The 17,165-nt window shown below is 40.1% G+C and overlaps 1 protein-coding gene across 4 annotated transcripts in view; it reads right to left on the bottom strand.

Moving 5' to 3' along the window:
* Nucleotides 1-17,165, bottom strand: part of ARFIP1 (ARF interacting protein 1) — a 146,966-nt gene that overhangs the window by 33,599 nt on the left and 96,202 nt on the right. For all 4 annotated transcript variants that reach the window (XM_083171750.1, XM_083171743.1, XM_083171757.1 and 1 more), the window contains one exon: nt 7,320-7,477. In XM_083171750.1, the coding sequence (XP_083027876.1) occupies nt 7,320-7,477 (158 nt within the window). The remainder of the gene's footprint in view (nt 1-7,319; nt 7,478-17,165) is intronic.

Raw genomic sequence — 17,165 nt, 5'->3', positions numbered from 1 at the left:
GGTCCTTGAAAATATGCTCTAGGGTACTGTGGTTAAAATTTTTTATTTTTTTTTAAAGTCACAAAGTGTGTGGTTCCGGAAAGCGGTGCTGGTTAGCTGGAATAAATACAGTACTTCTGCTCAGTGAGTACAATTACTCAGCTCAGAATTGAAATGGAAAAAAAAAAAAGTGGGAACAAAATAATGCAACCTCAGGTTGTTTCCTGTTTACGCTGAAGTTTGACCGCAATCCAATAAAAGCAGAATATTTTTCATTCAGAGGACATGCCCAATCTTAACACTTCTATTAAAAATGCACACCCATCGCATAACTCATAATTACTAAAGGGCTGACAATCATACAGTAGGATCACATTAAGCAGTTTTATTTACAGTCAAGCTAATGCTGGTTCCAAAAACTTAATGTTTCAGAAAGTACTAAATACTGTAGCATTCTTTTACCTAGAGATTAGGTTAGAGTGGGCCATACTGTTTTATTAAATTTTAATGTATTATACAATGCACACAAAAAAACAAGTTAAACCTAAAAAATAAGAACCCCACACACGGTCATATAAAATAAAGTCCAAAGCAGCTGCTCCTCCCCTCTACTAGGGGAATTCAAATGTTGTGCACGAGATGGCGCCTGACTGAACAACCCAAGTGTTGCTCTGGTCAGGCACACACAGCCGCCATCATTAGTTTTGTGTTGTTTTGCAAATTGAACACTCTGGCAACTAGTTTTAAGGTGCCCATACACTGCTGCAACGTCTCGCAGCAGTGTTTGGACACCCGATACCCTGTCAAGCCGCCAGGACGCATGCGATCCGTTGTGATGGATCGCATGCGTCCCTGCTTCCAGCCTCCCTCGCCACCAGGAGGGAGGTCCCAGGATGGGTGGTCGGACAGGCAGCAGGTCAGACCACCCGTTCGGGTCCGATGCACACGGAACCGCGCATCGGAACCGATTGCATGCCAGGGAGAGGCGATTCGGTCCGATTTAACTGGCCGATTGGTCGCAACCGGCCCAAATCGCCTCAGTGTATGGGCACCTTTACATTTTTGCACTTGATACAAAAATAGAAGCAGCTTTTTTGTGTACATGAACCCTGTGTTTTGTAAGTAAGAGATGAAAGCAGCTATAGTATGTAGTCAGGGAAAGCTGTTTATTAAAAGACTTCTCCATTTGGTGTCCTTTTCCTGCCTGGTTTATTATTTACTCTCAAAGTGCCAGTGGGCCCTTAATGTCTGGACATGCTGCACTTATTGTTCCAAAAGTGCAATCATGCTGGGTTAACTGTGCTTGGACTGGTTCTCCACCAGTAACAATATAAAAAATAAAATAACAATATTAAACTATTTAATCGCCACTAACCCTACACCAACCGCCAGCAGGACAGCTTACAGCTCAGGGCTAGGGATCCCATCTTTGCAAGGGATTTCAGCCCTGGCCTGACCAGTGTGGGGCTGGTAAATGTTGTGGCATTGAGATAACATGCTGGTTCAGTCCCATGCAGGTTATAGCTTTTCCCGCTATTTTCCAGTTCTGACCATGCCCAGGCTGAGAGTTCTGGTGTTGGTTAAGGATTGCGTGTGGGTATGGGGGGGCAACACGAAGCACAGCCCAATACTGGGTACCATATTATCCAGCAGTACAGGCTGACAGTACAAATGTAAACTTCCCTCTTGATTTTTTTAATTGCAAAATATAGTATAGTACTCCTAGGTGCATTCATCAGACTCCCACTCATATTATGATACATGATAATGTACTTTTTTATGTTTCTCCTTTTGTTTTTATGTTTCTTCTTGGTTTTATGGACTTGTAAACAAAGATGTATTTTCAGATAAATGTGAAAAGATTTTTTTTTTTACTCTCTAAAAGGGGGGTATTCAATTCGGGATTCCATCTGAAGGTCCCTATAGTCGGTATCCGGGCCGTCTTCGTCCGATCCGACAGTAACTCGACACTCTGAATTCCATGTTCGGGCTGTTGAGTGTCGTAAAGTCCGTGGATCGTTGAAAAATGGCTGTGAATTCGTCAAACCACAGCCGTTTCCGACAAAACAGATCACACTTTATAAAAAAAAAAAAGTCAGATTGGACAGCCTTCAATGCAGTCGGTGATGGCAGCATTGACTAGGCGAGTGACGCTATTTCCACCAGTAGAATCAGCACACAGTTTGAATACCCCCCTTAGTCCTACCTTCATTTGAAGGAAATAGATCTTACTCCAGGTGCTAGTTAGGTCCACACCTCCTGTCGGATATTGCCTCTTACTCTCATCAACAAGATCTCTATTATATGAAGTCTCCTACATAACAATAGGACTACTCCCCTAATTGCACAAAACCCATCTCTTTATTAGAGCCTACCCTACCCTAAATGTAGTGGGCACAGTTTCGAAAAGAGGAGCAGGCAGGAGCAGTCCCCTTCATAAACCTTAATCTCACATAAGCATTTGGTGTATTCATTATGCCCCCGATTTATGTATCCCACTGACCACCGCTACCAAGAAATTAGCTGCCTTACAAACAAGCCACAACAATAATGATGCAATGTGGTATTTGTGGGATGAGGGCTTTGTGCTGCAAATCTGACAATCTGCAAAATTCATTCCCTGGTAAATCCTGGCAGAAATAGATCTAGTTAATGCAGACAAAACAGATATATCCATCAGATATTGTAAGTTTGATAAAAGAAAAAGGAAAGAAATAACTTTTGGACAGGAATGAAATAAAACAGTGTTCTTCATGGAACTAGATGTGTAAGCACCTTATTATTAAGTAATTCTTTTTACAGTCTATAATCTTGAATTACGGTCCATGCTGACAGCAGAAGATAAAAAAATTACAGGATACTCAAAGTACTACAACAACTAAAAGGCACAGTTCTGTTTTCTGTTGTCCTACAGTATACATAAAAGTTAACGACCACACACCAGGCAAGGTTGCCCCCTTTCACTTTTGCTTAATTTTCCTGAGCAATGACCTTTGGCGGCCAAGATTTGAAGTAACCCTGACATCAAGGGAATTTCTGTGTGAGGCACATAATATGTTGTCAATCTTTGCAGATGACTGCTGCTGACCTTGTCTGCTCCCTAGACCTCTCCTCCCAATTTGAAAGCTGCACTGTTGACCTATGGTGAATGCTCTGGACATAAGGGATGAAGTCAAAAGCTCTAGCAATGCGCCTATCTCCCGATACAGGGAGACTTTTGGAACTTAATTTCAAGTACATATGGCGCCCACAGTCCATTAAATATCTAGGCATTCAAATTACTAAATCATTAGACCAACTGTTCCAAGCCAACTACCCTGCCCTCGCAGTGTCCCCCGCCCGGAGGCTGCACATAAGATTTAGGAAATCTTATGTGCAGCCATTCCGACTACCCGATATCCAATCTGATGCACACAGGACCAGGCATCGGGCCGGATGGGAAGTCTAAACATGCAATTTGGGCCGATTTCACGATAGATCCGAATCGAGAGAAATCGCACTAGTGTTTGGGCACCTTCACTCCCTGATGAAATATATTACTGCTCTTCTTCACAATAGAGTTGCTTAATTTCAAGCTGTCTGGGACCCGTGGTTTTCTTACTTCCATAGAAGGCTCTCTGATATGACTTAAATGCCTCTCGAAGCAATTTTTGGGGTTTTCTTTGTAGTAATGGGCTCTCTATGGCCAGTATTCAATGAGGAAAATTCTCTGTGCATGGCGAGAGATTTTTTCTCTCGCCATGCACTCTCCGTGTTCCGGAGCCTCCTGCTCCCACTATTCAACGTATTTAAGACTCGCCGCCACTCGCGACGAGTCTTAACCCCTGCAGCGGACGAGCGTCTGCGGCAGGGAGCTGACAGGGAGCCGTGGGACGGTGGCATCCAGGGAGATTAAAGTCTCCCTGGATGCCCCAGAACATATGTGGAGGGTAGGGGGCCCCCCCGGGACCCAGGCAGCACAGGCTGCCCCCCCCCCCCCCTATAGCCAGCGGGGGACCCAGTATTCACTTCATCCGTTCGTGCATATTAATGATCGGGTGCAGTGAATATATGAATATCTAATGAGCGGCTCGAGCGCTCCGGCACCCTGCTGGCTGCACTGTGTAAAAAAAACAAAAACAAAAAAATTTAAAAAATATTTTTTTTTAATTAAATATATATTCATGTGCTATAAGCACATGAATAAAAATAACATGCCCCTTCACAGAAAAAAAAAAACCTGATTTTTTTACACCAAAATTAAAAAAAAAAACCTTTTAGATTAAAAGTTCACATTCCAGCTCTTCATCAAAAGATGGAGAATTTCTACACGGAGAGAGACGGCGAAAATCACTTAGAAAGACGGCGAATATTTCACATTGAATAGGGTGGTTCACTTTTGGAGAGCAAAATGCTCCGTCCAAGGCGAAAAAAGCAAAAATTCTCCATAAAACACGGAGAATTTTTTCTCATTGAATACTGCCCTATGTGCTCTTGTATTCTGTGTTTATGTTTTTTTTCCTGTTACCTGTGTCTCAGTGGTTGTCTATCAGGTTTTTCCATGTTTATTTTCACAGATGAATTGGGGCTGAAGTTAACTAGTATGATATCAATCAGCAGAATGGCAGACTGTTACTATAACTTATTAGCCTTTCAAGATTGGCAGATCTGTATTTACTCGAAATGATCTGCAAAGCAAAGAAAAAGGATCTAATGTATGGGTGCAGGTTGGTGGATTGAGGAATGTTTAAATTGGGGAGGAAGGGGATCACAGGATCAGTGAATTGTTTTTTGTATGTGGGCATTTAGTAACTACCTAAAGGCCATACTGTACATCAGAAATCAAAGAAAACTTTTTCTTTGCAGATTCTGTGAGTTTCTTTCCCCCTTATTTAAAGATTCCCAAATCCCCCCCCCCCCTTATATTGCAAATATTTTCTAGAGATCTGACAATCTTTTAAAGGCTCATCAGTTTACTAGAAACGGTCTGCAAATGTGCTGATTGCTACCATACAATAGGAGGTAAATTTACTAAAAGGTGACCACAGACATTACAATTATTGTTTACAATATTGTATACAATATCGCATCTCAGTTTTGCGATGCGATGAGATGAAATCTAGTGCAAAAAGTAGGTGCTACATACTTTTTGTACTAGATCTCATCGCAAACCGAGATGCGATATTGTATACAATAATTGAAACGTGTATGGGCACCTTAAGGTTCTATTGAAGATGTTGCCCATAGCAATTTATCAGATTCTGTTATCTATTATATTACAGTACTAAATATAAGAAGTAAAATCTGATTGGTTGCTATGGGTAACATCTAATTTTCAATAGAACTCCCATTTGAGTAAAATTACCCCTAGTAATCTAGTCTCAGTTGATCTGTGAAATCCAACATGTCAGACAACCGGATTTAACAATCTCAATTTATTTTTGGTGTGAATCCGCTCTCTGTGAACTTGATGCACTGCAGATTTATTTCCACCATGCTCTAAAAAAAACAACAAGTTGCCCCAATTGAATGCTGATGTATGGGGGCCTTACAGCGCATCATCCATGCATATTCTGTATATAACCGGGAATCACAAACTCTGGTCTGCTTTCACTTTACCAGCACAAAAAAAGAAAAACGAAAACTACCACTACCCATATTTTAACTTTATCTGGCCAAACACTACAACAACTCTAATCCAACTAGCTGGTTGGATACAAATCTGGTAACGTATGGGGAAAAAAATTACGGATCAACTATTCTCCCAAACACTGGAAAAAGGACAAAAACTAAAATACATTTATTTTAACAAAACAAATTGTCTGAATTTTCAGGATTATGGAGCAAATTGCAGATTGCCATTTGCTCCCATACTGTGCATTAGCGAATTTTCATTCCAACCAAATAGTTGGATGGTTTTATGTAAGTTGGTCTTATGTACAGCCAGTCAACTCTAGTAATTCCAGGAAACCTTGACCCAGTATAGCTGAAATATCCTGCAATTTGGGGAAGGGGAGTAAAAGAGGAGAGGATTATAGATTTCCCCCAGTCGGCAAGGACTATTCCATAGCAATATGACCAGACAGAGCAAATACTATAACGAAGTGGACTCCTCTTTTACATTCATGCTACGAGAACACCAAGAGAAGATGTAGGTGACTGCTATTGTAGTTTATGTAACACTTGGAAACAGTGAGGTCATTGCTATATTTTAAAATGTAATCCATAAACCATGCAAAATTAATGCAGAGCCAGTGTATGTCAATTCCAGATTTCACATCCTGTTAAACACGATGCCAGGATTAATAGAAGCATCAGATACACAGAATTAAATCAAGAACAGACATGTGCTATCCTGAAACATGTTCTACAGAATACATCAACAACAATTATCTGATCCTATTTAAAGTTTCACAATCTTAGCCAGGACCAACAATCCTGTACTTGATTCAGTTGAATAAATGCAAACAGCATTACTGGGAATAAAGAACATTAAAAGCATAGCAAAAACACATTCAGTTTTTATAGATTTATAGGTAAATAATACAAATACGTTCATTTCAACTCATACTAATTTAGTAACCATTGTTCTCAGATCTGTATAGACTGTGACAGTCAGTTTTGTTGCAGTAATTCAAGTGATGTGTTCATCGCTAAAATATCCTGCCCTATTCACCCAAACCTTATTGCTATAATAAGTGCTGCCCACACCTTTACAACAATAGGTACGGCTACATTTGTGACATTAGGACTTTGAACAGTTAAGGTGCCCATACACGGTGCGAGGCAATCTAGTTTAAAAAATGTGCTGTGTGATGGGATGTACACGGGAGCGCGCATGCACCCTACATTGCGTTGTGTATGGGCACCATTAGTTACACATAAAAAAAAGAAGAAAATAAAAATATTTAGAAAATAATAAAACATTCTGACCAGCTCTTTTGAGAAAACTACTAACCTGTAATACCTCTTTCAGACCTGCGACCCAGCATTTTGAGTGCCGGGTCATTTTGCTGGGTGCAGCCTGAACCATTTTTACACTAAACAGCAAATTACCGGGTTAAAAATTTCAACGCGGTAATTTGATGAAAAACACAATAACATTTCTTTAATGTCAAAGGTGAAGCCGGGTCTTAAATCCCGGGTCACTGACCCTGATAAAAAGTAGGGTCGGCAAACCGGGATTTAAGACCCAGGTTCACCCTTTCACACCGAAAATATACAGTGTTATTCAGAAAATTTTCCAGGTTTAAATTTTAATGTTTGGTGTGAAATGGGTATTAATATCTCATTAGATGGGAAAATGGATAATTTTTAGAATGTAGAAATCCCCCCCAAATAACACATTGAGAATTTATTACCTGGCTGTCTCATACTGCTTCACAGTAACTAGTGTATCCTCAATTGTCTTATTCACAAGTGTGTTTACGCTAGAGATGAAAAAGTTGATCGCTCCAAGAAGAGTTTCTCCATTCTTGGCAAGAAGCTTCTGAGTATCTGCATTGTATCCAAACTCCTCCTAAAATACAATATGCAAAGTTCAGGCTAAAAGGAACATCTCTAAATCATAAATCAATTAACACAATGAATATTATGCAGAAAATATTTGTCCTAAACGTAACGTGCGGATGCGAAACACTATGTATGCCAGAGATATAAGATACACGTACTATGGGGTACATTTACTAAAGTTTCTTGCCCATAGCAACCAATAAGAGTTGGTATATCATTTCTCTATTGCACAGGTTCTCAAAGTCGGTCCTTGGGACCCCAAACAGTGCATGTGTTGCAGGTCTCCTCACAGAATCAAGTGAAATAATTAGCTTCACATGTGGATCTTTTAAAATGTGTCAATCAGTAATGAGTGCACCTGTCGGGTGACCTGGAAAATGTGAACTGGGTAGGGGGTCTTGAGGACCGGGTTTGAGAACCACTGCTTTATTGCATCCTAGAATATTAAACATAGCAACCAATCTAATTGGTTGCTATGGGCAACATCATCTCTTTTCCTTTTTAGAAGCTTTAGTGAATTTAGCCCAAAAAGTCCAAGGCCTTCTTGGGGTAAAATTAGTGGGAAGTAGCAAGATTCCAGCATTGTAGCCTTCGCTTTAGTTTCAAAGTTTTATTTATGTATGCTTCTTCATCTGGATATACATAAATAAAAGCTTTGAAACGTCGACTATTGACAGTGCCTCAGTGTAGATTATTGTGCTGCCGTGAGCTGTATTGGGTTCCAAAGCAGGAGCACCTCAGAGGGCACCACACTATTGTGTGAGATATATATATATACATATATATATATATATATATATATATATATATATATATATATATATACACACACACACACACACACACACACACTAGGAGCCCATCTCATCTATCTTCCTTAGGCCATGGCTCACCACGGCTATCCTATTGTTCTCAGCTGCAATACAATACATAGAACAATAGAGTAGGGGATTAGCAGAGTAATCCAATTACTCATTTAATCCTATTATAGAGATAGATGACAGTGGCTCCCACTGTATATATACTACCATCCAGTGACACGGACAGAGCCTCCCGTATGATGTACGGCGCAGAAGCATGACCCTGGAGGCGGATGTTAGGTGGAAGTGACGTACCACACCACAACGCCGATACTAATTATAGAAACACAATATTATGTGGACAATCCCCAATATGTCTTATACACACTAAGTACTATTTTCATCACAGTACACCTGTTGTATTGTATATTTACACACAAATGTGCCAGAATCCTTGTCTAGTCTCATATAAGGTCTAATTGATTAATCAACCAGCAGGAAGTGAGGTGAGCCTGCCTTCCTGTTAACTAGGAGCCCGTACCAGTTTGTCCCAATCCCCTGAGGAAGTCAGTTGTGACGAAACATGTTGGGCAGCTTCTGAATCCACCTCACTTTCTATCAAAAAGCAAAGCGATCTTATCATTCATTTTTGCACAAAATAATGTACACACACACACACTTTTTTTTATTGTACTTTTAAATAATTTCTCTTTTTTATTATACTTTTAAAGTAACATATGCATTTCCCCATTTTCTTGATGTACGTATATACTGTATTTGTATGCACAGTCTCCTAACTCTCTTAATAAATCTTTGTATTTTTTATATATACACCTAGTGTTTTATTTATCTTAAAACTTAAACACAGGTCGCCAAGGTCAAAACCCCTTTTTTTTCCAATTACTTCCTAGTATTGAGACGGTACACTGCCGCCCAATTTGACCTGAGCAGACGCCCCATACCTAGGGGAGTGTTTATTGTATACTATTTCATAATAAATACCTGTACCTATCCCGCATCTTACTGTGCTTTATAGCTTGGCGCTGAACCCCTGTTCTTTATATGTGTGTGTGTGTGTGTCCAATGAAGAAAGCACACTGACACGGATGATAGGAGATAATTACAATTGTATTGGACTTTCGGGGACAGAACCCCGTCCTCAGGATGACTGCCACCAACAAGTAAACAGAATCATTGCTCATTTAGGTTTTCATGGAATTATATGGTTTAATACTATTTAGTATGCACAGTATTGTTCAGTAAAACTGTTATTCACACTGTTCTGCTCTTCCACAATTTACAGCTTATACACTTGTTTGATTAAGTAGGAGGACAGCGAGAGACACGTTAACAGGAAAAAATAAAAATGAAAAAACCCTACAGAAAGCATGCTGCCAAGCCAAGTTTTTAAATTATGGAAACAGGGGAAAAAAAACAAAGCGGCACAATTGGTTGCTATTTTTGGAACCCACCAGCATTTGTACTGAAAATAGAACACAAAGTAGCGGTGTCATGGACAGTCAGAGCAAAGATCAGACACACTGATGTCATCAGTTCTGTGACACACGGCATGAGAATAACAACAAGGGGTGGGCTGCCGGCTATTCCACATGATTAAAGAGGAGCAGAAATGCTCCAGGTACAACAGAAATGATGATATACAGCCCTGGCATTACTATGGAAACTTGGGAAAGTCATTAAAAACGCAGCAGGGCACACAACCTATTAGGAGTAGTGGAAACATTGACAGGGACTGATAAAAGCTCTTTTTTGAAAGCTGTTTAACATTACTATTACCTGACAAAGTAATACCAGTGTAACAGTGCAGCCATTTATCTATTACACTTCCCTTTATAATCACATCACCGATACACTTATATTTGCAGATACTCAAGAGGATGCAATCATCCCTACTCCTGTTATCTGGCCACTATTTACATACTATGAGAGTCAGAGGGCCTAATGCAGACTTGATCGCTCATCTGCACAGAAGACCAAGCAGCCACCACACAGCTGATTGGCTGGAGCGTTATTTCCTTCCACTTATCTAGGCCATGCATAATACATCATCTGGCCCCACTGAGTGAAACCCTGCCCATGTAAATCTGAGTGAATTGCGAAAACATTACTATCCGCTATCCTATATATGTATAGAAACTCAGTTGTACACAGATATACAAATGTTGCACATCAACGGAATCAGCACTGTCCTGGTGTGTCCTATTCACATTACGACCCAGATGTATTTCCAGGTAAGAAGATGCAAAAATGGGACTTCCGGTTGCGGCATGGAGGAGTGAGCAGCATCTTCTCAGCGCTCCGCCGTCAACCAAGCCCAGACTCGATTCAACCCTGACGACCAAGCCCAGAACTCGCTCCCGTTCTCCCCGGGGACCGGAGGCAACCATGGATCGCTTTCTAGAGCCGCAGAACCCAGGGAAGCAGATCCCCGCTCCACAGCCACAACGCCAGGATAAACGTCGCGTTGAGCAGAACATGGCGGCGGCTGGAGACAACGCCCAGGGGACTCCTGCATCGAAAAAGCCTATAACGGAGACTTCAATTAAACATCCAGGTACCCCAGATATTGCGGGCATAACGGGGGCCAATGCATTTAGCCAAGGGGAGTTAGTCTCTGTTATACAGGCGTCCATGGCCCAGCTGTTACAACAAGCCGTCTCAGATATATCAGAACAGATTAACCGCTTGTCTGCCACGCTGACTGAAGCGGAGGAGCAGATAGGGGTGAATATGGATGATATTCAGGGGCTAAAGAATTCTGTTAAGACACTCACATCAGAGAATAAGCAGATGGTGGAAAGATTGGAGTCGTTAGAAAACAGAACAAGACGGAATAATATCCGTATTACTGTCATTCCTGAAAGTGTCAAAGGCCCACAGTTAGAAGCTTTCTTTCGTTCTACTATACTAAAGTTGCTCCAACTCGAGGCAATTACAGCCGAAGTGATAGTGGAAAGGATTCACAGAATGGGAGCAATCAGCATGCCATTACCTGCGAGACCAAGAGTGGTAATTTTAAGGATCCTAAACTATGTGCATAAACAAACAATATGGGCAGCCTCCAGGAAAATAAATCCTGTGAATTGGAAGGGTCATGTCATCAGGATCTTTCAGGACTTTACCAGTGATGTGACCAAAGCCAGGAGAGCATTTACTCCGCTATGTTCAGCCATGATAAAGTCTAATTGTCGCTTCTACATGCTCTTCCCAGCAAAACTTAGGATCACGACTGATACTGGCCATCAAGATTTCACCGACACAGATTCTGCTAAACTATTTCTTGTGAAACATCGTTTAATTGATCGTCAAGAGGATATCTCGGACCCACCTACAAAGAAACCAGGGTGAACAGTTACTATTGAAAGGATCAATGAGGACTAAGTTGGACTGTTAATTTGGGTTCACCTTAGGGTATTTAATAGTTAAATACTAGTTTCATCTGAGTTATACCTACACTAGATGGTTGGTGTGAGTTAGGCTATTTAGAGCGGTGTTAAATTAGAGAATATGTCGTCAGAGGTTTTGATGTAAATCTTAAGTAAATTGTAACCCAGGGCTGGGAGGCGGCTAGGCCTAGCCGTTATTTCTTTTTTTCTATTTTTTATTTTTCATACATACTAGTATTATATATATCATTTTACTTCCCCTTTGAGGAGGAAAAGGAGATATATATATATATATATATATATATATATATATATATACACACAATCTTGTTTTACTCCTTTATACTTTTTTGGTGTAACTGGTAGATTGCATCATAGAAGTGAGACAGAAGTCCTAGTTGAGGTTGAGGTCAAAGGTTGGCTGCATTTAGTATATTTAGGATGTTTAGATGTGTAGATGTATTTGTCCGTGTCTTTTCATGTTGTAAGTTTTCCCTATTGTGTCTTCCCCTCTTACCTCTTGCTTGCAAGACAGTGATATACTCTGTATTGGGGCCTAATGTCAGTTAATATTGGATCGCTGAATATCCGAGGCATCCATACACCAGCAAAAAGACGCAAGTTACTGACTTATTTGAATAAACAAGGTGTTGATATAATATGCCTACAGGAGACGCATTTGTTAGCGGATGAAGTAAAAAAACTTCAAATGTTGAACTGGGTGGTTTTGGGGTCAGCATATTATAATTCAAAATCTAGAGGAGTAGTTACATTAGCAAAGCGAACTTTAGGGGTGCAAGTAGAAACGTCTATTCCAGACAAAGATGGGCGTTCTATAATAAACAAAATAGAACTGGAAGGAAATATATTTCATATATGTAATATATATGCCCCCACCCAATATAACAAAGAATTTTTTATGGGCCTATTAGCTATTCTTCACACAATAGACCTAACCACTTTGATCATATGTGGAGACTTCAATCAGTTAGCTTCTCCACTTTTGGATAGGACGCCTCTACCTAAAAAGTTGATAAATCTTCCAAAAATTGGTATACCATATTTTGTTAAATCTTTGAAGGTAGTAGATACATGGCGCTCACTGCATCAAACTGAGAGGGAATTTTCGTGTATGTCGCTTACTCATAAAACCTGGTCCAGAATAGACTTTATATTTGTAGCGGAACCCCTTTTTCCATATGTAAAACTGGCAAAAATTCTCACACCGGTCCTATCAGACCATGGATTGGTTTTAATTAGTTTGGAACCCCCTAAATTTAGACGCACCAATCAGAATTGGAGATTCCCTTCACATATGGCACAGAATGAGGGTCTGAGAGAGAAGTTGAAGACCGCATGGCGTAGGTTTGAATCTGAAAATAATATTGAGGGGATTACTCCCCCTAATCCTGATATATTATGGCAATCAGCTAAAGTGGTGCTGAGAGGAGAGTTGATAGCCTATGTGGCGGGGATTAGAAGACAGCAGAAATCTAAATATTTAGAGCTACAGGGCAAACTGACGGACACTTTTCAGGAGTTCAAGACACTCCCCAATGGGGAAAATAGACAGAAATACCAGATGGCTAAATCCCATTTTGAAGACTATCTGAAGATTCATGGAGATAGGTATCTTTTTAATGTACAATCTAAATTTTATAGGTATGGAAACAAGGTGGGCTCAATGTTAACCAATCTGCTTCAGGGATCTAGGCAGAAAACAACAGTTTGGCCGTTGGTAGGGGAGGACGGTGCAATGTCCACAACAGATGAGCAAACGGCGGAGGTTCTAAAAACTTTTTATAGTCATTTGTACTCAGCCCCGTTGGGTTCCTCGGGCGAGCCGGTCGGGGTAGCACAGGGAGCATCGCCCAACAACACACACAGAGAATTCTGGGATTCACTTCCTTATCCAAAAGTCCCCGAAGAAGCTGGATCTATATTGGAAGCGCCAATTAGCACAGAGGAGGTCTCATTGGTTATTAGGAAACTAAAATTGGCTAAGGCCCCCGGGCCCGATGGCTACGCCAATGAGTTTTATAAAATAATGGAACCGTTCATTGTAAAACCACTAACAGACTGTTTTAACCATTTGTGGACCCAGGGGGTTTTACCATTATATTTCTCTGACGCGATAATTAAAGTACTACCTAAAGCAGGCAGAGATTTAAGTTTAGCAGGATCATACCGCCCAATCTCTCTGCTAAATGCGGATTATAAAATTTTCACGAAAGTTTTAGCAGAGAGATTGAAACTGGTTATCCCTTCGGTGATACACAAAGATCAGACGGGGTTCATAGCTGGCCGAAATTCTAATACGAATGTTAGACGTGTTCTAGCTGCTATTCAGCATGCGAATAGTCGGGTGAACCGTGCTGGGACGCCGCAAATGGTTTTAACGGTTGATGCAGAAAAGGCCTTTGATTTGGTCTTATGGCCACATTTGTTTGCCACCATGGCACATATGGGCTTCCCAACCAAATTTATATCTATAATTGAAACGATTTATACGGCCCCCAAATCTGCAATTTTTTGTAATGGTCTACTATCACAGTATTTCCAACTGGGACGCGGCATACGACAGGGTTGCCCGCTATCGCCGTTGCTTTTTGCCATTGCGATAGAGCCAATGGCGATAGCGATCAGACTATCCCCCCTTATACATGGTATTAAGATAAATTCTGAAGAATTAAAAGTGGCATTATTCGCAGATGACACCTTGATCTTTCTTTCAAAACCTTCCCAATCCATACCGGCTTTGCTACACTTGATCGGCTCGTTTGGGGAGACCTCGGGCTACAAAATTAATCTGACTAAATCAGAGATAATGCTGTTGGGGGGCTGTGTTCAGTCTTCTCTTCAGGGGTTGAATATTCCTTTTACTTTCACAGAATCTCATTTTAAGTATTTGGGTATTCAAATAAGTGCAGACTTATCTAAACTATATAAATTAAACTTTTCACAAGTTATTAATGCTATTGAGACGAAGCTAATTGCTTGGCGTGAATTGCCGATTTCCCTTATTGGCAGACTGGCAGTTGTCAAATCAGTTGTTTTCCCCAAAATTTTATACCCTATGCAAATGCTACCTATTAAATTGTCACTAGGAGATATTAATCGTCTTGAATCTATATTTTTAAAATTTGTATGGCAGGGAAAGCGTCCCAGAATTGCTAAGGTGAAGATGCAATCCCCCAAAGAAGAGGGAGGTTTTGGACTTCCCAATCTAAAAGTCTACTCAATGGCCATTTTTTTTCGTTATGTGTCCGATTGGCTGCTCAACAAAGCCACATATACTGACCCGGACTTGGATTCTGCTGTCTTCTGTCCCTTTGCCCCAGGTGCATTAATTCAATCAAAGCCCTCGGTGATTCCACAGCATATTGAAACTAATATTCTTTTTCAAGATACTTACGCCATGTGGATGACAACAAATAAGAGGTGCTCTAGAAACCCATATACTTCACGATTCTTGCCTTTGTGGGGGAACCCCTCTTTTGTGCCTTCTATAACAAGTAATGTGGGAAATATATGGAAAATTAGGGGTTTAGATTTATCTAAAGTTTTTGACCCCGGCAGACAATTATACACTTTTTCATATTTATCACAGGAATATAGTCTTCCTCGCTCACATTTTTTTTTCTACTTACAAGTACGCCATTTTCTTAAGTCAGTAAAGGCCCCTAACTTAAAACCGTCAAAAGTGTGGAGCAGGTAATGCCAACTTTGAGCATTGTATGTGGTCCTGCGGTAAAGTTAGAAAATTTTGGTGGAAGGTGTTAAATTTTTTATTTGAAACTTTTCAAGTTAAGTTTACTATGGACCCCCTGGCTCTGATTGGCCTTTCATTTAAAAATTGGTCAATTGCTAAACTAGATAAATATAAATTGTCATTGCTAATTGTCATTTTGGCAACTGCAAAAAAATGTATATTAATCTGTTGGACCAAAAAGGTGGCCCCACGTTTGGAGTCCCTTAAATTGAAACTCACGCAAATCCTATATTTTGAAAAAAGATATGCGAAACTGGATTCACCCAATGGCTATGTTAATTTTTTGAAAAAATGGTCAACATACATCAACTCCATGGAAGTGGACAACAGAACGCATGTTATGTCGATGTTTGAAATGGGATGAGTAAAGAGTCTTGGTGATGGCTGTATATAATAATGGAATGTAAACATATACATAATATATAAAAAAAAAACAAAAAAAAAAAACAAAAAAAAAAAACAACCCTATTTGATTTAGAGAGTGATACGGATTCCCCCTCAAAACTGTGGACGGTACCACAATGAATGATCAAGACTTTGATAATGGCCGAACATCATATGGTATAAAACAGCTGTCTTAATATTATGTTATCTAATGCGGATTGTAAAGCAAGAATAGTAAGAGCTACCACCCCCCCCCCCCTTTTTCCCTCCCTCTTTTCCCTTGTTCTCCCCACTTGTCTTAGTCTGATGTCAAGTTAGGTGTGTGTAGATGTCTAAGTCTTTGTCTTTATTATACAGTGTGTATTCTCGTGAGCATTATCATAAGTTGATGATTTCTTCTAATGTTTTCCCGTCAAGGGTCAGTAATCAGATTCCATACTATTATCAATCTACTTATTGATACAATGGATAAATGAAAGAAGACTACGAAATATCTAAACAAAAGATTGCAATACATGTCTTTATTCATCTAGCGACAGAGTGTGGTTTCCATATTACATGGGAACATATTTAAATATGCAATACTTGAATGCTCATTTCTTGATTTTCTCTTGTTATATGTTATTTGTATAACTTTTTGTTCTGCATTTGAAAGAAAAATGTTTGAATAAAAAAGAATAAAAAAAAAAAAAAAGAAGATGCAAAAATGATGTTTGCTCCAGCCAATGACCAGCTCTGGCTATACACTGCCTAAAGGCTGTTGAACCACCTCTCTTGGCTTTCTCTGAAAATCCAGCAGAGAGCTCCCCCTACAAGTTATTTCATGTAGAGGTTTTAACTCATCAACCCTTTGAGTGCCAACATTGCTGTGAGAGATGTGCAAAATATCTGCTAAAAGTGCCAGCGTTGCTCACAGTGAATTATTTTTTTGACGCAATGTTTATCAAAACTTCAATTAATTGACTTCAGATCATTTGCCGGCAATAACTAAAGTGATTCATATTCCTCGACTTCGTCCCCGGTGTTTAACAGATATTTTGAACATCTCTCTCTTAAAATGCTTAGTGCTTTTGTGTTTGTTACGCAATCCTAAGCAATCCATCCTACACAAGAATATTCACATACATAATTCACTTTTAATTTGACCACATTCTGTAGTATTTTGTTTATGTGTAGGCTTCATCTATAACACTAGGGGGGTAGTCAATCCCGGGTCTCGACTGTCGATCCCGTCCTGACAGCTGTGACCCTGTCCTGTTTTCCTTTTGCTCAACAGCATATCGCTAGGCGGGATTCAATGTCCCGCTTCGTGATTGGCTAAAGGGGGGCGTG

This window comes from Crinia signifera, chromosome 1, assembly GCF_055691185.1.
Source record: "Crinia signifera chromosome 1, ASM5569118v1, whole genome shotgun sequence".
Taxonomy (NCBI): domain Eukaryota; kingdom Metazoa; phylum Chordata; class Amphibia; order Anura; family Myobatrachidae; genus Crinia; species Crinia signifera.
This window is presented reverse-complemented; position numbering and strand designations above follow the sequence as displayed.